Raw genomic sequence first — 22,309 nt, forward strand, 5'->3', positions numbered from 1 at the left:
AAAGAGTTGTTTGTTTTTTTAATGCACAAGCTAAAAATGGCACCGGAAAAAAAGTTTTTCTCTCTCACTATATTCTGTCATTACAAGTGAGATTACCAGCACTATTTTTAGCATTTATTTATGGAGTATTTGTTAGGTCACAGACTCCACTCTGGATACTCCGGGCACCTTATAATTCTTACACCACCCAACGTAGCAACTGCATTCCCATTTCACAGATGAAGGAGGAAAGGTTTGGAATACAACTTCATACAACAGTCATTTACCCCAGCCAGGCCTCTCTGTTTTCAGAGCCCCATGGTTACATTGCCTGTGCATTTATGAAAATCTGAACCAGGGCAAAGCATTTCAGAATCATTCCTGAGATGTTATTGTTGAAAGGTTCCAAAGCTATAGGCTTAGGTAAAAATCCTCTTCAACTCTCTGCAGACATTTAGGTATTATTCTTCTGTATGAATCACAGTTCAGACGTACACATCAAGTTTTCTGCAGTTCTTCTAGATAAAGGAAATCATTACCCTGTATAGCCTTGACCTGAGAAAGTTTAATTTTCAGCTAGTACTCAAGTTACATTTTCTACTAATTTGATTGGAAGTCAACTTCATGTAATCACATTTTCTAACACATTTGCAAGCGAACTCTGCCTTGCAGATTCAAGATTGGCATCTCAGAAGTGAACTGGCTGCGTGTGAAAATAAAAACCGGAGCTCTCTGTGTGTGTGGTGGGACTGCACACGGTACATGGTGTCTAATATACCACCTCTGGCATTCTCGCCTTACAGCCACCCACGGGCTGTGCCTTTAGCAGAGTGTCAGATATCTCGACTTCCCGGGCAGCAGGGACTCTCAGGGGATATATTTAATCGCAGAGCTTCTCCTGACATTACCATCTTCCCACCACCTGCTAAGGGAAAGTGAGTGCAAACATGCCATTAGAAATTGTTTTCCTGGGGCTGGAGCGATAGCACAGCGGGTAGGGCATTTGCCTTGCACACAGCCGACCCGGGTTCAATTCCCAGCATCCCATATGGTCACCTGAGTACCACCAGGACTAATTCCTGAGTGCAGAGCCAGGAGTAACCCCTGTGCATCGCCAGGTGTGACCCAAAAAGAAAAGAAAAAAAAGAAATTTTTTCCCTAGGTAATGGCAGAAAGGTATTTTTAAGTAAATATCCTCTTTCTCTCCCCCATGGTTGTATTAGCTGTTAGCAAATATATTTTTATTAAATGTATTTATTGTATTTTTTATTATTTTGTATTTATTGTATTTTGTATTATTGTGTATTATTGTATTTTGTTAGGGACTGGAGTGATAGCACAGCAGGTAGGGTGTTTGCCTTGAATGTGGCTGACCCGGGTTCGATTCCTCCAACCCTCTTGGAGAGCCCGGTAAGCTGCCAAGAGTATCCTGTCCGCACGGTAGAGCCTGGCAAGCTATCCGTGGCATATTCTATATGCCAAAAACAGCAATAACAAGTCTCACAATGGAGACGTTACTGGTGCCCGCTCAAGCATGAACAATGGGACGACGGTGCTACAGTGCTGTTGTATTTTTAATTTTTTATGTAGAAGCCGTAACCAGCGGTAGTCCTAGCTTGGAGCGCCAGGGGTCACTCTCAGTGATGCTCAGGGGGACCATGCTGCATGTTGACCCCAGGCCTCCTCCGCACAAAGCAGGAGCGCAACCCGCTGAGCGATCTCTCCAGCCCTGGCTGCACTGTTTATTATTTAATGTGGCTCCTCTGTCATGTAACCACAGAATTTAGTGACTTAAAACAAATCAAAGGAGACTAAAATGGGTTTCACCGGGCTAAAGTCAAGGTGTTGCTAGGGCTGTATTGCTTCCAGAGGCGGTGCTGAAGAAACATATGTTGCCTTGACTTCCCCAGCTCTGAGAGTGCTCCTTGGCTTGTCCCGCTTCCATCTGCACGGGACAGCTTCAAATCTCTCTGGCTCTGATCCTGCTGCCTTTCTCTTTTTCATAAGGATTCCTTTGATTACACTGGATCTTGTGCCATCACTCTCACTGTCATCCCGTTGCTCATCCATTTGTTCGAGGGGGCACCAGTAACGTTTCCATTGTGAGACTTGTTACTGTTTTTTTTGGCATATCAAATACACCACAGGTAGCTTGCCAGGCTCTGGTGTGCGGGCTAGATACTCTCGGTAGCTTGCCGGGCTCTCCAAGAGGGGCAGAGGAATCGAACCCAGGTTGGCCGCGTGCAAGGCAAGCGCCCTACCCACTGTGCTATCGTTCCAGCCCTATGAACTAAGAGCCTAAGAACTATGGCTCTTGTGTCATAGTTCAGGATAATCTCATCTAAAGACCTTCAGTTCAGTCACATCTGTAACACTCCATTTGTCCATTTGTCATCTAGGGAAACATTCCCATAGGTTCCAGGGATTACAATATCCATTATTCTGCTTAGCACAGGAGTACAGGAGGATTTGTTAAGAGGAGATTGTTGTTTAATGATTTGTCAACAGTTCGTAAATTTAACTTTTAGAAGCTACTGACTTTGTTTGGTTCTTAGAAAATAATCATATTTAGATATCTGAAAATAAAAATGGAATGATTATGATAATTTCACAATATAGACAAATATACAATATATACAAATACACAGTATATACAAATCATTTTATGGTGTACCTAAAATGAATGGTATTTATGTATCACTGTATCACTGTCATCCTGTTGTTCATCGATTTGCTAGAGTGGGCACCAGTAACGTCTTAATTTGTCCCTGTTTTTTTTTTCTTTTTGGGTTACGTCTGGCGATGCACAGGGGTTACTCCTGGCTCTGCACTCAGGAACCACCCCTGGCAGTGCTCAGGGGACCATATGGGATACTGGGAATTGAACCCAGGTTAGCTGCATGCAAGGCAAACGCCCTACCCGCTGTGCTATCGCTCCAGCCCCTTCATTTGTCCCTGTAATGTGCTAGTGTAGCCCAATGGTGTCTGCTCACTCTAGGAGCACAAAGAGCACATTGTTGTTACTGTTTTTGGCATGTTAAATACGTCACCAGTAGCTTGCCAGGCTCTGCCATGTGGGAAAAACAATTTTTTTTTCTCCAGAAAAAAATTGCTCTGCTCTCTTCCCGGAGCTTTGTTTTATAGTCTCTAGATCTTGGCCGTTGATGAGATTACATCGCCCCAGGGGCAGTTTGTGGGTGTGACTGCCAAGATACTGGAAAATGGGGGATCTGGGTAGAGGAGGCCCAGTCCCAATTTGAGCAAGCTTGGAGGTCTCAATCACAGGTCCTGCACACCTGGGTTCCTCTGCCGGTACCTTCATGGGTGAGACTCATCCAAGAGTGTGGAGAGTGGCCTTGAGCATGGCTGTGGCTGGGTTCTGGAGGTTTTGGGCTGCCGGGGCTCTGCTTGGGGTGGGGAGGGAAACTCAACCCGCCCCCCTCTGAGAGGGCCCAGGTGAAGACAGCCAGGCACTGGGGCAGGAGATTCTGCATCGCTCTCTTCTGGGAGCTTTGTTTTATAGTCTCTGGATCTTGGCCATTGATGAGATTACATGGTGCCAGGGCAGTTTGTGGGTGTGACTGCCAAGCTACTGGAAAACTGGGGATCTGGGTGGATAGTAAATCTCATTCTGAAATGCTTATGTCAATAGATGCCCAGAATACATTTAATCCTGTATTTAATTACATGTTTATTTAAACTGTGATTAAATAACGCAGGGGCCGGAGAGATAGATAGTTCAGCGCATAAGGACTCAATGCAGAACCCAGTTCAGATCTCCAGCACCACATATGATCCCCTCAACACCAGGGATCATTCCTGAGCACAGAGCTAGGAATAGCCCCAAAGCACTACTGGGTGTGGCCCAACACTTTCCCTGATAATAACATAAAATGTACTGCATTATCTGCACTATGTGTACTTGCTTTATTATTTAGTTATTTTAGACAGTCTAATCTCAATATAATCATATTGTTTAAAACTATCATGTTAGTCATTTACAACTGTACAGTGATATTGACTATATCCATAGTTAGGTGTCTAACATTTGATTTTTGCATTAACGTACACCAGAATAAAAGCATATTTTCTTGACGTATAAATATTTGTGAAACCAACATTTGCCAGCTTAATGTAAGTTAATATTCCTTAATATTGAAATGCTAGAGATAGTCTCACAAGAGAGATAATTATGCAAGTTATTTTGGGATTTGTAGCCAGTGTGTAAGATAAGAAATAGGGTGGAGTATGCCTGTAGAAACGGCATCATGAACGAGTGAACTAAGTCATCTGGCCTCCTCTCCACTAACCATTAGGAAGTGCTGAATAGGGCCCGAAGAGATGAAGGCAGGAGTCAAGATGCCCTGTGCCTGCCCAACAGGGTTCAGTCCCTGGCACCTTAGTCAGTGCCCTGATCCCTGTTGGGAGCACTGAGCCAGGAGTAAACCCTGAGCACCACCAGGTGTGGCCCCCAAACACAATAAAATGAAAACAACCCAGAGGGCTTGAGGTTCCCACCACAAAGAAATCTCTCCTGATGCTGGGTAGAACATGCTCTGTTGGTCCGCAGGGCCTGGGTTATAATGGGGAGCACACAGGCCCCAGTGTCTGTCCCAGACGCACCAAGTGTCCTTGTGCATCATGCCCACCCCCGTGCCCAGGTGCATAGTCACCAAGGTCTGGAACATTGGCAGCGCAGAGAGAAAAGAGATCTTTTCTGGAGTTGGAGTGGAAGTACAGCATTTGCCTTGCACGCAGCTGACCCAGGTTCCATTCCCAACATCCCGTGTTGTCCCCCAAGCACCGCCAGGAGTAATTCTTGAGTGCAGAACCAGGAGTAACCCCTGTGCATCGCTGGGTGTGACCCAAAAAGCCAGAGAGAGAGAGAGAGAGAGAGAGAGAGAGAGAGAGAGAGAGAGATCGCCTGTGGCGTTGCCCTGGTGCTAGGAATCACCAGGTCATGCATGACCCTTTAATTACCGCAGACCTAACCACCTGGCCACCTGACGCCATTCCTGTCTCTGTCGCTCCTGCAGCTCCTCTACTCCAGCCCTCCCTGGGGGTCCCCTGCTTTCGAGACTGGCCGTCCACCCTTCTTTGAGGCATTTCCCAGTTCCTTTGTCAGCGGCATCTTCTTGAACCTCAAATCTTGGAATAATTGGCACCCAGATTTTCCTGTTACCAGTCCCCTTCCCCGGGCACCCTCCCACCTCCACGTCCCACAGCAGTGTCAGCCGCCCGGCCCCACTTGGTGGCCCTGCTTGCTGCTGGCCTTCTCCTCTGCCCATTGTCACCCACCGGGGCGAGCTGCCTGCTGGGCAGGACAGCCAGCCTTTAACCTCTATGGGCTGACTCTCCCCCGATGCTGCTCCTGCTCCCCCTAAGTAGGAGGAACTGCCTTGCTTCCCACGCTGACCTGTCCACCGCCTGCAGTCTCGGCCACTTTCCAAATTGCTCTGTGTCCCCCTCACCCCCCAGCCCGTACTAGCCCCTTACCCCATGCATGTGTCCTCTGTTACGTTTGCCCCAGGCGTTGCTCTTTTCCAACTTCAAAACAAGAAAAAGAGTCAACGGGTAGTTAGCGGCCTGCCTGCCGTTTCTGGTTTTGCCGTTGTCCAAGGTCCAGGTGAGAAACACCCGTGAGCAATCTTTGCAGGCGCTTTCGGCCGCCGGGGGCGCTGGCGGAGCTGTACCGACAGAGGGCGCTCTTCTCGCGGTCCGCGCAGCTTCCCCAGGCGGGCGTCGCGGGCACTGATGCTAGGAAGCAGGGCTGATTGTTCTTGTTTTCTCCCGCTGTCACACGCAGGTACTGCTTTGTTTTTCCCGGGATACAGCTGTGTTGGCTCACTTCGCGTACAACAGCGCTTCACCGCCGAAATCATACATAAGAGGTAAAATTGGAGGGACATAGAGGAGGTGTCCTTTACGGCTTGGTGACTGTTGCCAGCTCTGCTGGTCCCTCGCCCGTGGGAGGGCTGGCGAATGCAGTCACTCAGCAAAACTCTGCCCACTCTCACTGCATCCGTGCCTGAGCCCCCCAGAGCAACCCCCGGAAAGAGCTTCTCTGGCTGCTTATCGCGTGCACTTTTTTGTTGTTGTACTTTAAAAAAAATTTTTTTTAACCTTTTATATTCCTTCTCAACATATTTCACGTCACTTAAATGTTTGATATAGATTACATACTCTCTGTAATTTCTTCTTCTTCTTCTTCTCCTTCTCCTTTTTTTTCTTTCTGGCCCTTTGGGTCACACCCAGCAACGCTCAGGGATTACTCCTGGCTCTGCACTCAGAAATTTCTTCTGGCGGTGCTCAGGGGACCCTATGGGATGCCCGGGATCGAACCCGGGTAGGCCGTGTGCATGACAAATGCCCTACCCACTGTGCTATCACTCCGGCCCCCTCTCTAAGATAACTTCTACTTTAGTGTTTCCTTGTGTTTATCACCTGCTACTTACATCCCATCCCTTTTCCAATATCCTACCATTCTCTGACCACAGTTCCCGCGAGGACCTTGCCTAACTTCTTTGTGTTGAGTGATGGGCACCCAGGACGGTGTCTGGGGGGCCTGCTGTTCCCCCAGGACAAGCGCATTTCCCCCTGAGTCTCCAAACTCAGCCTGGTTGCTTCAGTCCCTGCCCCAGGAAAGCTCACATTCCCGGGTGCTGGGCGCAGGTGGCACCCCACCCTCACCCCCAACTTAAAGGCTCTTTCAGTTTCCTCGATCCACAACTGAACTCATGGAAACCTTTTGTCTGCTTGTCAGTTAACATCACCCGCAGAGTTGATTTGTGTGCCTTGATTTCCGGCTCGCTCACCCAGACCGAATGTGACGGCCTTCCATTGGGCGATCCCGACTCACTTTGGCTCCCTAATAATTCCACGTCACCACCTCCTGTATTTCCTCCTTCCTTCCATCCCCACATATGGAAGGATTCCCTCAAAATCGCAGCTCTTTGCACAAGACCCCTAAACTTCACCAGATGTTCAAATCCATCATCAGTTTCCCTTCTAACCCGTCTAAAATATGTAAAGCCCAGGCCCCAGAATTTAGAAAATAGCTGAACTTTTCCTCTTTGAGTCTGAGTTTTATCTGCCTGATTGACAGACTCTATGTCCTGTTTGGTTCTTGGCATCTGACCTCTAGTAACTCCCCAGCAGCTATTCTATATCTTTCCTGTCTTTCTCCTCCCTCCCTCCTTTCTCTCTTTCTCTTGTTCTTTCTTCTTTTCTCTTTGTTTTTGATTATGGAAGTTTTAATTATTCTGTCCTTCTTTACACACAAGACCAGTCCCTGTTGCCTCCGCCTTACCCTAAATCACTCAAGCACCCTTTTCTTGTCTCCTCTCTGTTACTATCTCTACAGGAACAAAATTTAAAGATGAAAAATCTTTTAACTAGGAAACTCTTACTTTAGGAATGCTTGTGACTTTTCTGTCGATTCAAAGGTGTTGGAAAAAGTGTCAATATAAAAACGGCCCAAAGAGAGAAGTGCAAGGAAGGAAGAAATCGGAGCCTGGCAGCTTTGAAAAAATGCATTTCCTAAAATGCCTTTATACTTTTAATTGTGAAGTACATGCCTTGATTTTCTTAGAAAATTCAGATTTCAAACATTCAGTCTCATTCTTGGACCAACTGACTTGCTTCGGGATTCAGGAACTGTAATCATCACAGTTAAAGACATTTTTAACTTCTCAACATTTAAAAGTGTACACTTTAATGAATATATTAGAATTTTTATAATTAACAAAGCAATTCTATGCTTATAAATAAATGCATCTCGGGTTCTAAGGAACTTGAAAGCATTTCTTTCCATTAATTTTATATCATCTGTATATAAGTTCATTATATTGATTTAATTGGTAAAAGGGTTTGCTAATAGCAGAAGACTGGCATATTTTTAAATTAATTACATATGAAATAAAATAAGATTTAATGTATTCATTAAAATTGTATTAATCATTAATGTATTCAGAAGGTTATTTCATAATATTGAATAGAATGATTAGTTTAATCATACAAAACCCTCTGATTTTCTTACAGGAAAACTAGGACTAGAAGATTATGCTGTCTTTTATCCACCAAACGGTAAGAGTAATCCTATTGCTTCCTCTAGTGGGAGGTAGGAAAACTACAACTTTATAATAAGAATACGATATTCTCTTACTTTTGAAATGGATAATAATTTGGGATTGGAGAGATAAGACATCGGGCAGGGCTCTTGCCTTGCACTTGGCTGACCTGGGTTGATCCCCAGCACCCTATATGGTTCCCCAACTACTGCCAGGAATTACCCTGAGCACAGAGCCAGGAATAAGCTGTGAGCACTGCCAGGTGTGACCCCCAAAGTTATAATAAATAAATGGTAATAATTTGTGATCTCTGCATGAGATATCCTCATATCTACTTAATCATAGTTAAGTAGTTAATCATAGCTACTGTGATTAACATGTTTGGTAGGCTTATTCTAAATTACACCCTCTCCGGTTTTCTTGAGATTGATATTGATAGTCACGTTTATGGGAAAGATACACTGCCTATGCCCGAGGCACTTTAGTTTCTCGAAGGACCCTGACTGGTTCCCTAGTCTTTGGTCTTTTCTGGACAATGTGCCAGTCAGTTGAGTGGGTCACCACGCTGCACACTTTTGTTCTCATATGAAAATAGTATTTATAAAGGTTTAAAGCTGCCCCCCAACTACCCCCCATTACATAGCTCACTGATTATGACTAAATATACCACTGATACTACTGAAATAATTTATTTTCAGTCTACAAAGTGAGACCGCATGTATAATTAGATATTAGATATTAATATTTCTTTGAGACTATTAGTCACTTCCAGGGGCTGGAGCAATAGCACAGCAGTAGGGCGTTCGCCTTTCACGAGGCCAACCCAGGTTCAATTCCTCTGCCCCTCGGAAAGCCCAGCAAGCTACCGAGAGTATCACACCTGCATACAGCAGAGCCTGGCAAGCTACCCGGGGCGTGTTAGATATGCCAAAACCCAATAACAATAAGCCTCACAATGAGAGACATTACTGGTGCCCACTCGAACAAATCGATGACGGGACGACAGTGACAGTGACAGGCACTTCCAGAAAGAGACCTCTCAGAAAAAACCATTGATCCCAGTCCTTGTTCCGGGTAACATTAAGTTGTATCCTCAAGGTTTTTGCTCCAGCAGAGTCAAGAGCATTGTAATCCAGTAGGCCTTGGGTCCTGACCCCAGTTTTGCCAGCTCACCCCGTGACATTGGGTAAGTTGCATGACTGCACTGGACTCCATGTTTGCCCTCCACAGCTCACAGGAAGCACAGTGAACGACATGCAATACGCAGAACAAAGTGCTCCTAGAATGCAGTTGTTCTGGTGTAGAGTCTTCTTGCCGGACCCTCAGGAAACTCACACACCGTCTCCTCTTGCACATCTCTTCTGGGCCACCTATCATGGGGAGTCTTTGAACATTCCATGTCCCCCGTCTCCCACCCATCCTCTGTTTCCGCACATTTTCCTAGGCCTTGGTGATGGCTGTTGCACTAAAATTTCCTTCTTCCATTCTTTTCGTAAATTTTTTTTTAAGGGAGGTGGGTTGTTTTGCGGGCCACATCTGGCGATACTCAGGGTTACTCCTGGCTCTGCACGCAGGAAATACCCATCATGGGTCTCAGGGGACCATACGGGATGCCGGAGATCTAACCTGGACCCGCCGTACAAGGCAGTCGCCCTACCCGCTGTACTGTCGCTTCGGCCCCTCCTTCAGCTCTTCAGTTCTGTAACAAGTACCCCAAGCTTAACAAATCTCAATCTAAAGTAGTCCTTTTGCACCTACTATTGGAAAGGGAAAAACAGTAACCATGTTCTGTGTTCAGGTCGACACTTGGCTTGTGTATTGGCTTGTCTCCGAGGGGAGCCTCCGCCAGACCCAGAGGCACTGTGACAGGGAGCTGACTCGCTGGTAAAGGTGACTTCCCTCAGATAGGCCAATAGTGACTGAAAGTCCTCCTGGAATGGTGACATGAGCAATGAGAGGGAGCAGACGCTGACTGCAGGAGGGAGGTGGGAAGGGCGCGACTTTTTAGCACAAATCTGAGAAATGTTGCCTCTGAGGAGGAAGATGATGACGAGAGACCAGGATATTGCAGGGGGCCGGGGAGAGAGAGCAGCAGCAGCAGTTAAAGTGCATGTCTTGTTGCAGAGTGAGCCACTCCAGGAAGGGAGGGAAGAACATTCCCGGCCACTGCTAAGGCTGCAGGTCTACACCAAGAGCACGTGGCTGGTGCCAGTGTGACCAGGACAGGGGGCGGTGGGTGAGGCTGACGGGCCAGCCAAGTAGGCAGACAGTTCTGTCTCGCAAGACCAACATCGGCACCTTTTCAGTTTCTATGAATGTCTTGTTCACCCGTGAATGGGGTGTCCTTTATTTCTTTGTACAAAGAATTTCTCATTGGAAACTGGATTTGTACGAGACACCCTAGTGTGTACACAGGTCGGGCAGCCGCGAAGGTTTCAGGCCTCCTCAGGCCCTTTCCAGAGTCCTCTGCACGCAGTGGGACCTTTGTCCCGCCAACAGTCCCCTTCCCCAGCCTCTTTTCTTCCCAGGCTTTCCAGCCTGTCTGCTGCTTGCCTGCAGCCATGGCAATAATACTTATATTAAATACTTTGATAATACCACCTGGCGGTGCCTTTCAGCTCAGTCCCACAGTAACAACTAGAGCAGGGCTTCTTTTTTTTTTTTTTAAATATATTCTTTTATTGAATCACCATGTGCAAAGTTACAAAGCTTTCAGGTTTAAGTCTCAAACATACAATGCTCGAACACCCATCCCTTCACCAGTGCGCATATATATTCCACCACCAAGAATCACAGTATACCTCCCCCACTCCTCCCACCTCCCCAGCCCCCCACCCCGCCTGTATAACTGATAAATTTCACTTTACTTTCACTTTACTTTGATTACATTCAATATTTCAACAAAAACTCACTATTATTGTTTGGATTTTCTCCCCCCTAAAGTCGGACCGAGTAGGGCTTCTTAAGGGTTTACCACTTGGAAGCCCTTTTGCTCTGACATATTCACAGGACCCCAGGTATATAGCGTAGCTACACAAATCAGACATTTACTTGCCTATAATGCATAAATTTATTTTAGAATGTTTTTCATGACCCCTACTTTCAGTTACATCACCCCATAGCGGACTGCAGCCCTCTGTTTAAGAAGCTAGGAATTAGGGCTGGAGCAACAGCACAGCAGGTAGGGCATTTGCCTTGCACGCGGCCAACCTGGGTTTGATTCCCAGCATCCCCGAGCACTTCCAGGAGTAATTCCTGAGTGCATGAGCCAGGAGTGACCCCTGTGCATCGCCAGGTGTGATCCACAAGCAAAAAAAATTTTTTTAAAAAGCTAGGAACTGAACAGGTGAAGACAGACTCAATTGCTTTTATTTATCTTTGGTCAACCACTTTGGGTGCACTCCAGGCTCTATGCTAGTGGTGGTGCTTGGGGAGTCTCTGTGTGCTGGGGATCGAACCCAGGCCTCCTGTGCACACAGTCTGTTAGCCCACAGCTGCTTTTCCTTCCAGGCTAACATTGCTTCACTCACACCAGGAATTGCAGGAGGAACACAGGATACTGTCTTCATAGCCACCAGCCACCAGAGAGCGGGGGGGTGGGGGGGGGGGGTGGGGGGTGGGGGGGGTGGGCAGAGGAGAGAGGGGAGAGGGGAAAGAGGGAGAGAGAGGGAAGGAGAGCGGGAGAGAGGGGGAGGAGAGAGGCAAATAAAATTATCACCTGCTCTTTTTCCAAAACCCAACTTTTTTTTTTTTTCTTAATCATTTTCTCGGTGGCTGGATTTTTTTCTTTAGATTCTAGAATCCAACAAAATATTATTTTTTCTGGTTTTTTTTTTCCTAGCTCAGTCCTGGCTTTAGCAGGAAGTCAGGATTTGAGGGGTTCCTTGCTCTAGTCTTCTCTGGGTCAGCTCTCCTCCCGTTCCTGATTCATATTTTTTAAACATATCGTCTGAATTCTTGTGTTGCGTGAAAGTGTCCAATGAAACGTAAGCTCCAGGAGAACAAAGGCCTGGAGTCGTCTTGGTGACCAACATGCCCAGCACGTAGAAGTGTGCGTGGCGTACAGTCAGTGCCCAGTAAACATGACCGGAATAGGTCAGTGAGGGAAGGAGGAAATGAATGTAGAAGAACAAAGGAGAAACAGACACAAAGAAACAAGCCGTGGGAGAAATAACACAGGTCTGACAAAGACAAGCAGTTCGCTGATGCCATTTGCTTCCCTAAAACCAGAGAAGACGGTTAGTTTCTCAGGACGCTCAGGCTGTGGATCCCAGCCGAGTGCAGTAGGTTCCCGCATCAGAGTAGCCGGAGCATTTGGTGATGGCCCAAGACTCCAGCCTCTGAGCCAGGAGGGCTGGAGTTACGCTATTGGTTATCTCACGCCCGGGATCGCACGTGCGCAGGACAGTGCCTCGCTACAGAAAAGGGGAAAGGAGTCTTGGAGCAAAGGGGGGCACCGTGCCATTTAAAATCTACTGTGTCAGGGCTGGAGTGATAGCACGGCGGGGAGGGCGTTTGCCTTGCACACGGCCGACCCGGGTTCAATTCCCAGCATCCCATATGGTCCCCTGAGCACCACCAGGGGTAATTCCTGAGTGCAGAGCCAGGAGTAGCCCCTGAGCATAACCGGGTGTGACCCAAAAAGAAAAAAAATCTACTTGTGTCAAGCAGACAAGTAATGGGGTACTTTGTCATCTCTGAATTAAATTCAAAACAGCTAACAACCCAAAATTCATTTGCTGTGGCACTTTATATAAAAATTGAAAACCTGATTTAAGAACTTCTTGAAGTGGGCAGATAGTGATAGCCCGAAGGACCGGAGCATGTGCTTTGCCCGGAGGAGCCCTGGCCTGACCCTCGGCCCTGCACACCCCCCGGCCCCTGCCGGAGGCAGCCCAGGCTGGGGGTAGCCCTGCGCATTGCCCACTGGCTTTTCTCTCTCTTTTTTTTTGCCCTTAATGTACAAATTTTAGATATTTAAATATGGCTATGTGTTGGTAGTTAGGGGAAGCTTAGTGACAGAAGTTCTGATTCAGGAAAAATAATGGAAGTAACTTTTGAGAACAGTCTAGCCATTGTCCCAAAGCCCTGCCCCTGCCAACCTCTGTGCAGGACCAGAGTAAACAGGAAAGGGTTACTTGGACCAACAAATAGACTGTGCTAAATGATCCCAAAGGAATCTGTGTTTTAAAAAAATTCACTTTAACCTAGGCGATGTCGAAGCGAATCAGATGGGAGCATTATGGTACAAAGGCGAATGCTAGTATTAATAGAGACAGTGAGGAAATGGGGGGAAAATATTTAGTAAGTGCAAAGCATGTTAGTATTTAGGATATTTTCTGACTCACATTTACTATTTATAGTCCATCCAGTTCAAGAATTATTTTTGTTGATGACGTTTACCGTTCTGAGCCATGTCACAGGCCCTTTCAATCATTATATGGTTATTCAAAGTGAATAGAGGGAGCAGCCAATAGTTTAGTCTTTCTTCAGTCGGGTAAGGGAAGGTTAGCATCTGAAAATAAGCACACACGGACACGGAAGGCTGGCCAAACCCTGAGGTCAGTGAAGAGGTGGGGCTCAAGCACGCACGGCCTGGAAGAAGTATTGTCTCGGAAAGTGGCCAGGTGGATGAAACGTGACCCATGAAGCCTGGAGTGACGAGAGGCAAAGAAAGGGCTTTGGCGAAACTGGCCAAGAACATGACAGCCTCCGAGATCAAAGAAATGCCCAGGGTGGTATGTGCCCTAGAGTGTTAATGGTCCTTCATTGCCTCTCATGCCTCCTGCTTGGCTTTGCCAGAGTCTGACTTTGCCCTTCTTCGACACCGCAAACCGCGTGTCCTTTTTTGGCGTCCTGAGCCCTGGATAATCTTAATTAAGCTGAAGTGAACGCTTACTAATTCTGGCAGAAAAAATATTTCTGACGTTTAAGCTGATACTTAAAGTGGTAGCTGCTCTTCTGAGAGCCAAAATGTCGAAAGGTGATTGAATATTGGCTGCACCCGAACAGCGCTACCTTGGCGCACTTTAGATGCGTTGAACTAAAGGGCACGTTAGTACAACTCAGTGACGTTGGGATTTTTTTACCCTCATGTTTGGAAATGAAAATAAGGACTCACAGTATCGTCTCAAGTCACACCGAATTCAAATCCACGTCCCATGAGTTTGTTTGCCATTTATAATTTCCACACTGGGTCCTATTCCTTAATTACTAGTCCTTTTTGCTAATTCTTAAACAATTCTCATAGCATCCTATTTTATTTATAAGCATTCACAATACACATATAAATTCTCAAATGTCCGTTATATTAATAGATATTAGAGATCTCATTTATAGAAGATAAAGTGCAGAGTGCAGGCGTTACCTCAGGTTACCTCAGGTAATCCCCGGCTTTCCCATTCCTCTGAACAGAGAGCCAGGAATAGCCCCCCGAGCACTGCGGATGCAGTCCCAAACTGAAGTAAATAAAATTTTTTAAAAAGTAAATAAAATAAGGGATGGGACTGGGCCCCCTTGGGCCCTGTCCTGTGCGGCAGAGGCTGGAGAAGCGGCCGTGTTCACGTTGGCCCGTGTCATGCAGTGCCTGTGGGGCTGGGAGAGAAACAAATCTACCGGCCCTCACTCTGGTGCTTTCAGTACCCCGAATGCCAGAGAGAGGGACGGGGGCACAGTCACCTCTGCGTGGGACGGGCTGAGGGGGAGCAAGGAAGGGAAGATCACTGAGAATTTGCTTCCCTGAAGACTCGGGTCGCGAGGAGTCGGGGGCCATGAACAGTGTCAGAGGGACGCCCTGGGCGTCCATGGGAGGAGAGAGGCCAGTGTGAGGCCTCGGAGACGCTGAGGGGCCGGGAGCAGGCCTGGGAGAAGCACGTTCCCCTGGTGGGGCTCTCACACGCAGACGCTCGCCCCCCACTGCAGGTCTGGGGAGGGCCAGTGAGCCGGTGACAGGGAGGAAGGCCCACAGCGTCGCCTCCTCCTTCCAAGGAGCGTCCTTGCTTTCACCCCTGCTCCGCGCCCCTTCCCCTCCTCCTCTCGCTTCCATCCCCACCTCCTCCTTCAGATTCTTCAGATTCACGGTGTTGTTGGCTCCCTGCTGTGCGGAAGCGTCTAGGAGAGTGCTCTGCCGGCCTGCCCCGGCCTCTGCCGCCTTGGTGGGAGTGAAGAGCAGCCGCCCTGTCAGGCCTGTCAGCGCAGGGTCTGCTCTCCTGAGCGAACTTGCCCCGCGCTGCTTCGCCTCCCGGGCCACCCCGTCGCGGGCGGGCTCCCCCACCCCCTCCCTCCGTTATTTCTCTCCTCACTCCACCACCCTCATTTTCCAGTTTCACGGCCTCCAGGGTCTCCACCCATCATTCTCTGTGGTTTGAAAATAATCCTTTCAAAGCGCCCAGGCAGCCTGAGCTTCCCAGCCTCTGTGCCAGTCAAGGGCAAGGTCCAGCTCTGAGGGCCTGGCGCGAAGGACTGGGGCGCTGGATGGAGGCCCAGGGTCCATCCCCAGCGCTGCATGGCCCCTGAGCACACTGGGAGCAGCCCCCCCCCCCCAGCACCAGAGTCACACACACACACACACACACACACACACACACACAGATTCTGAACAAGAATACAGATACATCTTCCTCTAGAGACTCCTCCCCCTTCAACTCCCCCCCCCCCCAAGGAAATTGAGACAAAGATGTGAGGAACATAAAAGTCAGGTGAAAGAGTTCATGTCCACGGCATCTGCCTCCTGGTGAGGAGGAAAGTGAGTTCTCCGGTGCTCAACACTGAGAGCGTCGGACAGTACTAAGAGAACAACAGGGCCGCTAACCCTGCTCCGCTAATGGAGCGGGGAATTATAAAGAACAGGGGTTCAGCAGAATTGGACAGGTAAGTCTGTGGTACATTCTAGAAGACTACAGGAACTTAGGAAGAGATAGATATTGGGAAATTTATGAGTGATGCCATACAAAATGCTAAAAATGATTGACCTGACGTGCTAATTCAGATTAATGTGGATTTTTCCCCATGTTCTCTTTTGGTAAAAATACTTCTTGAAACTACAAAGAAATAATGGGCTTACTTATGAATGATAACATCAATAATTAGTATTTATTAAGGCCTTACGTTATTTATTAATAATTAAACCATGGGCATTATCACGTTTAATCACATCAAATAGGTTTTAACATTACCTGATTTACAGATGAGAAGCTTGAAGCTTGAAAATATTATGAAATAAAAAATATTATGAAAGAGAGGGACAGACATAGAAAGATTGCACTCATCTGTGGAATATAAAGTAACTAAATGGGAGACTAACACCCAAGAGTAGTAGAGATAAAGACCAGGAGGTCTGCCCCACAGCTTGGAAACTGGCCTCACATGCTGGGGGGAAAGGCAGCTGAGATAGAGAAGGGAACACCAAGTAGAGGATGTTGGCAGGACCCATTCGGGTTGAAAGATGCGTGCCGAAAGACTATAGACCGAACATGATGGCCACTCAATACCTCTATTGCAAACTACAATACCCAAAAGGAGAGAGAACAAAAGTGAATGCCCTACCGCAGAGGCAGGATGGGGTGGTGGGGGATGGTATGGGGGTGGGGGGAGGGATACTTGGAACATTGGTGGAGGAGAATGGGCACTGGTAGAGGGATGGATAAACGATCACTGTATGACTGAAATGCAAACATGAAAGTTCATGAGTTTGTAACTGTACTTCACGGTGATTCACTAATAAAAAAATTTTTTTTATATTATGAAACTTGGGAATAGAGAGATGGTGCTGTGGCCAAAGCACCTGCCTTGCACAGTGCTGACCCAGGTTCGATCCCCAGCACCCCAGATGGTCCCCTCAGCTCACCAGGAGTGATCCCTGAGTAGGGTCAAGAGTAAGCCCTGAGAACTCACAGAAGGGGCTCCAAAACTAAGAACAAACAACAAGTTATAGGAGTTGCCCCAAAACATACAGAATAACACCCCACTGTGTTACTAAAGAACTGAAAAGAATAATCCAACCTGCCATTGGAACCTGTCTCATAGAGCAAATCACTGTCACTGTCATCCCATTGCTCTTCGATTTACTCGAGCGGGCACCAGTAACATCTCCATTGTGAGACTTGTTACTGTTTTTGGCATATCGAATACGCCACGGGTAGCTTGCCAGGCTCTGCCGTGCAGAGTGTGTGTGTGAGGACCTCCAGAACCCAGTCACGGCCATGCTCAGGCAACTCTCCACATGTTCGGATGGGCTTCACGCATGGGGAAGCCGGCAGAGGAACCCAGGTGTGCGTGACCCAGGGCCAAGATCTCCAAGGCTGGTTGGATTAGGACTGGGCCTCTTCCACCCAGATCCCCCATTTCCAGTAGCTACACAGTCACACCCAGAGACTGTCCCTGGCACCGTGTAATCTCATCAAGGGCCAACATCCAGAGACTATAAAACCAAGCTCCCAGAAGCATCTAATAGCCTAGTTCTCCCTCTTAGAGAATCTGACAAGCTACCGAGAGACTATTGCCCACTTGGGAGAGCCTGGCAAGCTCCCCATGGCATATTCATATCCAAAATACAGTAACAGATATATACATACCTCTCAGAGAGCCCAGCTATAGCTACCGAGAGTATCCCAACCGCATGGCAGAGCCTGGAAAGCTACCCATAGTGTATTCTATATGCCAAAAACAGTAATAGGTCTCATTCCCCTGACCTGTAAGAGCCTCCAATCATTGGGAAAGACGAGTAAGGAGAGGCTGCAAAAATCTCAGGGCTGGCACCGGTGGAGGGATGGATAAACGATCACTGTATGAGTGAAATGTAAAAAAAAAAAAGTTCAGGAGTTTGTAATTGTATATCACAGTGATTCTCTAATAAAAAAAATTTTTTTAATCTAAAAAAAAAAAAAAGAATAACACCCCACTCCATCTGCCTCACCCCCAGTCTGTGCCCTTAGCCACAAAGGGTACAGATTAGCACATTGATGCCAGCACACACTATGACCGGCTCACACTTCAGTATGGTCTAATTCACGCAGATTTCAGCGCTGGATGCCACTGTGTTATTAGACCACCATCCATATAGCAGATGGTCTCTAGAAATAAGTCCAACCCTTATGGTCTTGTTCAACATTTCATTTTATAACACTTTTGGTGAGAATTTATCTGCTTATCAAATTTCCTGTAATGTGGAACCAGGAGGAGTAAGACTATGTTTGATAACTACAAGAATCCAAAGAGATGATGGAATGATTCACTAAAAAGGAATGTAACAGTTATTAGAATAGAATCCTTACATCAGAAATAACTGCACAAATGTACTATCATAGCCATGGAAGGGAGTGCATAGGAAAGAAAGTATTCAGAGGTGTTCATTCCCTCACTTCAAGGACGATGCTGAACTAAAACTGATCCAAAGGAAAATGGAATAGAGACTGCCTTACCCGAGGAACCATTCAAGAAATGTATAAAATCTTTGGGCAAAACAAAATTTTGCTCTGGTGGGGATAGGGGCAGGGCAAGAGTATAGTGTGTCTTCAGATATTTCTGAAATTGGGCCACGAGGGGATATTAAACCCCTTATGTTTGGTTCAATGTGAGAAATAACTCTGTGAGTTGTGTTGGAATCAATGTGTTCCCTATTGATGGTTGTTTTTTTTTTTCCTCCAGAATCTCAATACATTTTAATTGTCTGTATTCCCAAAGGGAAAAAGAAAACCAGAATAAGAAAAAAACCTAGTCATTTTTCAGTATGGTATAAAATAGCTTTAAGCATAGATAGAGACTTTATGTAAGAGGCTGATGAGTATTTTTTAAATTTTTTAATATATATTTTATTTTTATAAAGTTATTCACAATAACTTATTACGGATAATATTCAAACATCAATCCCACCAGCATGGACCTTTCCACCACAATAAGAGGAAAGTGTGTGAAGATTGTTGTATTTCATCCTGGAGCCATTTAAGCCCTTGTATAAGAGAATACAAGCATGTATGTTAAAACCAAACAATGTGTGCTAATTTGGGTACATCAATGGGCTAGAGTATAAGAGGCTCAGGGCATTCTGCATTGCTCTCTTCCAGGAGCTTTATTTCAGTCTCTGGATCTTGGCCATTGATGAGATTATATGGCGCTGGGGCCGTTTGTGGGTGTGGCTGCCAAGCTACTAGAAAACTGGGGAGCTGAGTAGAGGAGGTCCAGTACCGATCGAGCAGGCTTGGAGGTCTCAGCCACGGGTCCCGCATACCTGAGTTTTTTCTACAGGTTCCCTCATAGGTAAGGCTCGTCAGAGCCTGTGGAGAGTGGCCCTGAGCATGGCTGTGGTTGGGTTGTGGAGGTTTTCGGCTGCCGGGGTTCTGCTGGGGTGGGGAGGGAAACTTAACCCACCCCCTTCCCCACCCTCCGAGGAGCCCCAGTGAAGAAAGCCTGGCGCAGGGTCAAGATGTTCTGTCTTGCCGGATGTTTTAAACTGAGAATGAACATTCATCCTTAGAAATACTCTACGTGACCTTTAAAATAACTCCCTAAGAGATATTGCCTCTGCTCAAGGGATAGGGGATGGGCCAGTCCTCCTCACTCCCCCGCCCCCTATGGGACCCTGGAGGTCATGCCCACAAATTGCCTCTGGCTGCTCCTTAAGCTCCTTAACAGCCATGATCCAGAGACACACAAAAGAATCTTCAAGCTGAGCAGCTCACTGCAGAGATTTCTCCAGACCCTAATTATCTAAAATTTTAGAATTCCAGGAGCACACGGCCACTCTGGAAGCCACGCAACATCTTATGCTATTCATAACAAAAGAGAGTATGAGGGATATTGTCTGCCATAGAGGCAGGGGGAGGGGTGGGATGGGGGCTACTGGAGACCTTGGTGGTGAAAATGTGCACTGGTGGAGGGTTGGGTGATTGATCGTTGTATGACTGAAACTCAAACAGGAAAGCTTTGTAACTATATCATGGTGATTAAATAATAATAATAAAAATAATCAAGTTGACATTTTGAATTAAAAATTTAATGTGGAGTTCATGCCCAATTCAATCAGCTTGCCAGGCTCTGCCGTGCAGGTGGGATACTCTTGGTAGGTTGCCAGGCTTTCTGAGAGGGACAGAGGAATCGAACCTGGGTCAGCATCATGCAAGGCAAACTCCCTACCCACTGTGCTATCACTCCAGTCCTATTATTTATTAAAAACACTTAGTTTTTAATTAATTGAATTCTAATAAACATGATGAAATTGTTTTAGGGCAGTATCTATTAAAATTATAATTTTTTCTTAATATAGCTCTGTGATCTGCCTTCTGTTTTTTTGTCCTGTCTTGAAACATATGCTAAACTTTTTATTTTCCAACATTATCAATAGAAACCTAACTGGATACATATTGAATACCTTTAGTTTCTTTCCTAACAGTATTAGAAAACATCTTTTTTGTTGGTTGCCATCAATATCTTTTCTAACATTTTAGAATAAAGTAGAAGCAAAAATTATGTTTTGTTTTAGGATTTTAATCCTCCAAAGCTTACTAGTAATTTAGTGGGTAAATTAATTTGAGTGAATTTATTTTTTAGGTGTCATCCCTTTTCATGGATTTTCAATGTATGGTAAGTTGGGCTTTAAAATAGTCATTGTTTTTTATTATACTTTTAAAAAATCAAACATGAAGATTCCACTTTATACCACATCACCCATACATTTAATAAGTTATTGTGAACATGTTGAAACTCTTGAGTTTAGTTTTTGTATGTTCGGTGGGGGGTTCATCATATAATCATTCAAATGATGACTGTTGAACAGATCAGAATTAAAACATACTGTGCCCATGTATGGAGACTGTGAATTAAGCCTTTACCCCACGCCGGCTAACGGAGGAAAGAACCTTCCTTCTTGGTCTCTCTCCCCTCCGGGAGAAGGCGTGGAGTCCGACATTTTGTGGGTCCGTTGAGAAGGTACGAACTTGGTGGCGCGGAAAAAAAAAAAAAAATGTGTGCTTTGAACTTGAAACAGCCGCAGGATACAGAGCCAGCCCTAGTCGGGCCCGTGCTCGGCTCCGGCCGGCCGGGTTTTCGGCCCGGGCGCCCATGCCCCTGCAGAGCCGGTGGATGTGGAACAAGCGGGAACCAGAGACAGCTTTAGGAATTGGGGTTCCAGCAAGTGCCTGCACCCATGTATGGAGACTGTGAATTAAGCCTTTGCCCCACGCCGACTAACGGAGGAAATATGTAATTTCTGGCAGAATTTTCCCAGGACTTTATACAGAAATCCAAAACTGCGCGGACGCTGCCGCGTCCGCGCGACTTAACATTTATAATTGTCATCAATGTGAAAGGGTTCCATTTGAACAGGTCAGACTTGGGGGGGAAACTCCAAATAATAACAGTAAGTTTTTGTTGAAATATTGAAGGTTCTTAATGTAACAGCCACCTCTGGACTATGAGCTAAGCAAAAGCCCCACGCTGGCCAACGTGGCGTGGAGTACACCATACTATGAGGCGCAGGAAGGGGGATGAGGGGGAAAAATTAAAAAAAAAAATGGAAAAGGAAAAAGAGAAAAAAAAGAGAGAGAGAGTTATGTCAACTATAGTGAGTTTTGAGTTGAATTATGGAATGTAATCAAGGTAAAGAAAAAATGAAGTGAAATTCATTAGTTATACAGTAGGTAGGGGGTAGGGGGTGGAGGCGGGGGGTAAACTGGGGTTTCTGGTGGTGGAATTTGGGCACTGGTGAAGGGATGGGTGTTTGAATATTGTATAACTGACATATAAACCTGAGAACTTTGTAACTTTAAAAAAAAAAAAAGTAAAATATATATGTATAAAAAAAAAAAAAACATACTGTGAAAATGCTCATGTGATTTGCCACTTCCGAATCCACTGGGAAATAGAAATCCACCTTCATATTTAATCTCACAGGTATAAAACAAAATGACTTAAATTCTGAACTAATTATCTTTAGGTCTTTTAGATTTTCAAACAATCATAAGTCAGTAAGAACGGAAAGGGAGGGACAGCACTGAGTTTTAGTTCCCAATTTCTCCTGACTCCTGGGACCCACGGCAATAGTGACACTGAGACCTTTGGGCCTCCACAGCTACGTGTCCAGCTGCAGCCTGTGCCCCTTTGAGTGCATCAGAACCTTTCCGTCATGAGTCGTTGGTTGAGACGTGCAAAGCAGCCCAGTGACAATGAGCAGAGGAAGAATGCTCTGCTCCTTAATGCCACCTAATGATTCCCTTTCCATACCTTACATAAAAACTTGTGCAAGATTGTTGTCTCTACTATCCAAACTT

General features: G+C 46.2%; 1 protein-coding gene across 3 annotated transcripts in view; it reads left to right on the forward strand.

Annotated features, from left to right (window-relative positions):
- Positions 1-22,309, forward strand: part of TBC1D19 (TBC1 domain family member 19) — a 136,874-nt gene that overhangs the window by 91,830 nt on the left and 22,735 nt on the right. For 2 of the 3 annotated variants that reach the window (XM_055138628.1, XM_055138626.1), the window contains 3 exons: positions 5,786-5,870; positions 8,020-8,064; positions 20,592-20,624. In XM_055138628.1, coding sequence (XP_054994603.1) covers positions 5,786-5,870; positions 8,020-8,064; positions 20,592-20,624 — 163 coding nt within the window. The remainder of the gene's footprint in view (positions 1-5,785; positions 5,871-8,019; positions 8,065-20,591; positions 20,625-22,309) is intronic. The other variant, XM_055138627.1, reaches the window with a different exon arrangement.

Source organism: Sorex araneus, chromosome 5, assembly GCF_027595985.1.
Source record: "Sorex araneus isolate mSorAra2 chromosome 5, mSorAra2.pri, whole genome shotgun sequence".
NCBI lineage: Eukaryota > Metazoa > Chordata > Mammalia > Eulipotyphla > Soricidae > Sorex > Sorex araneus.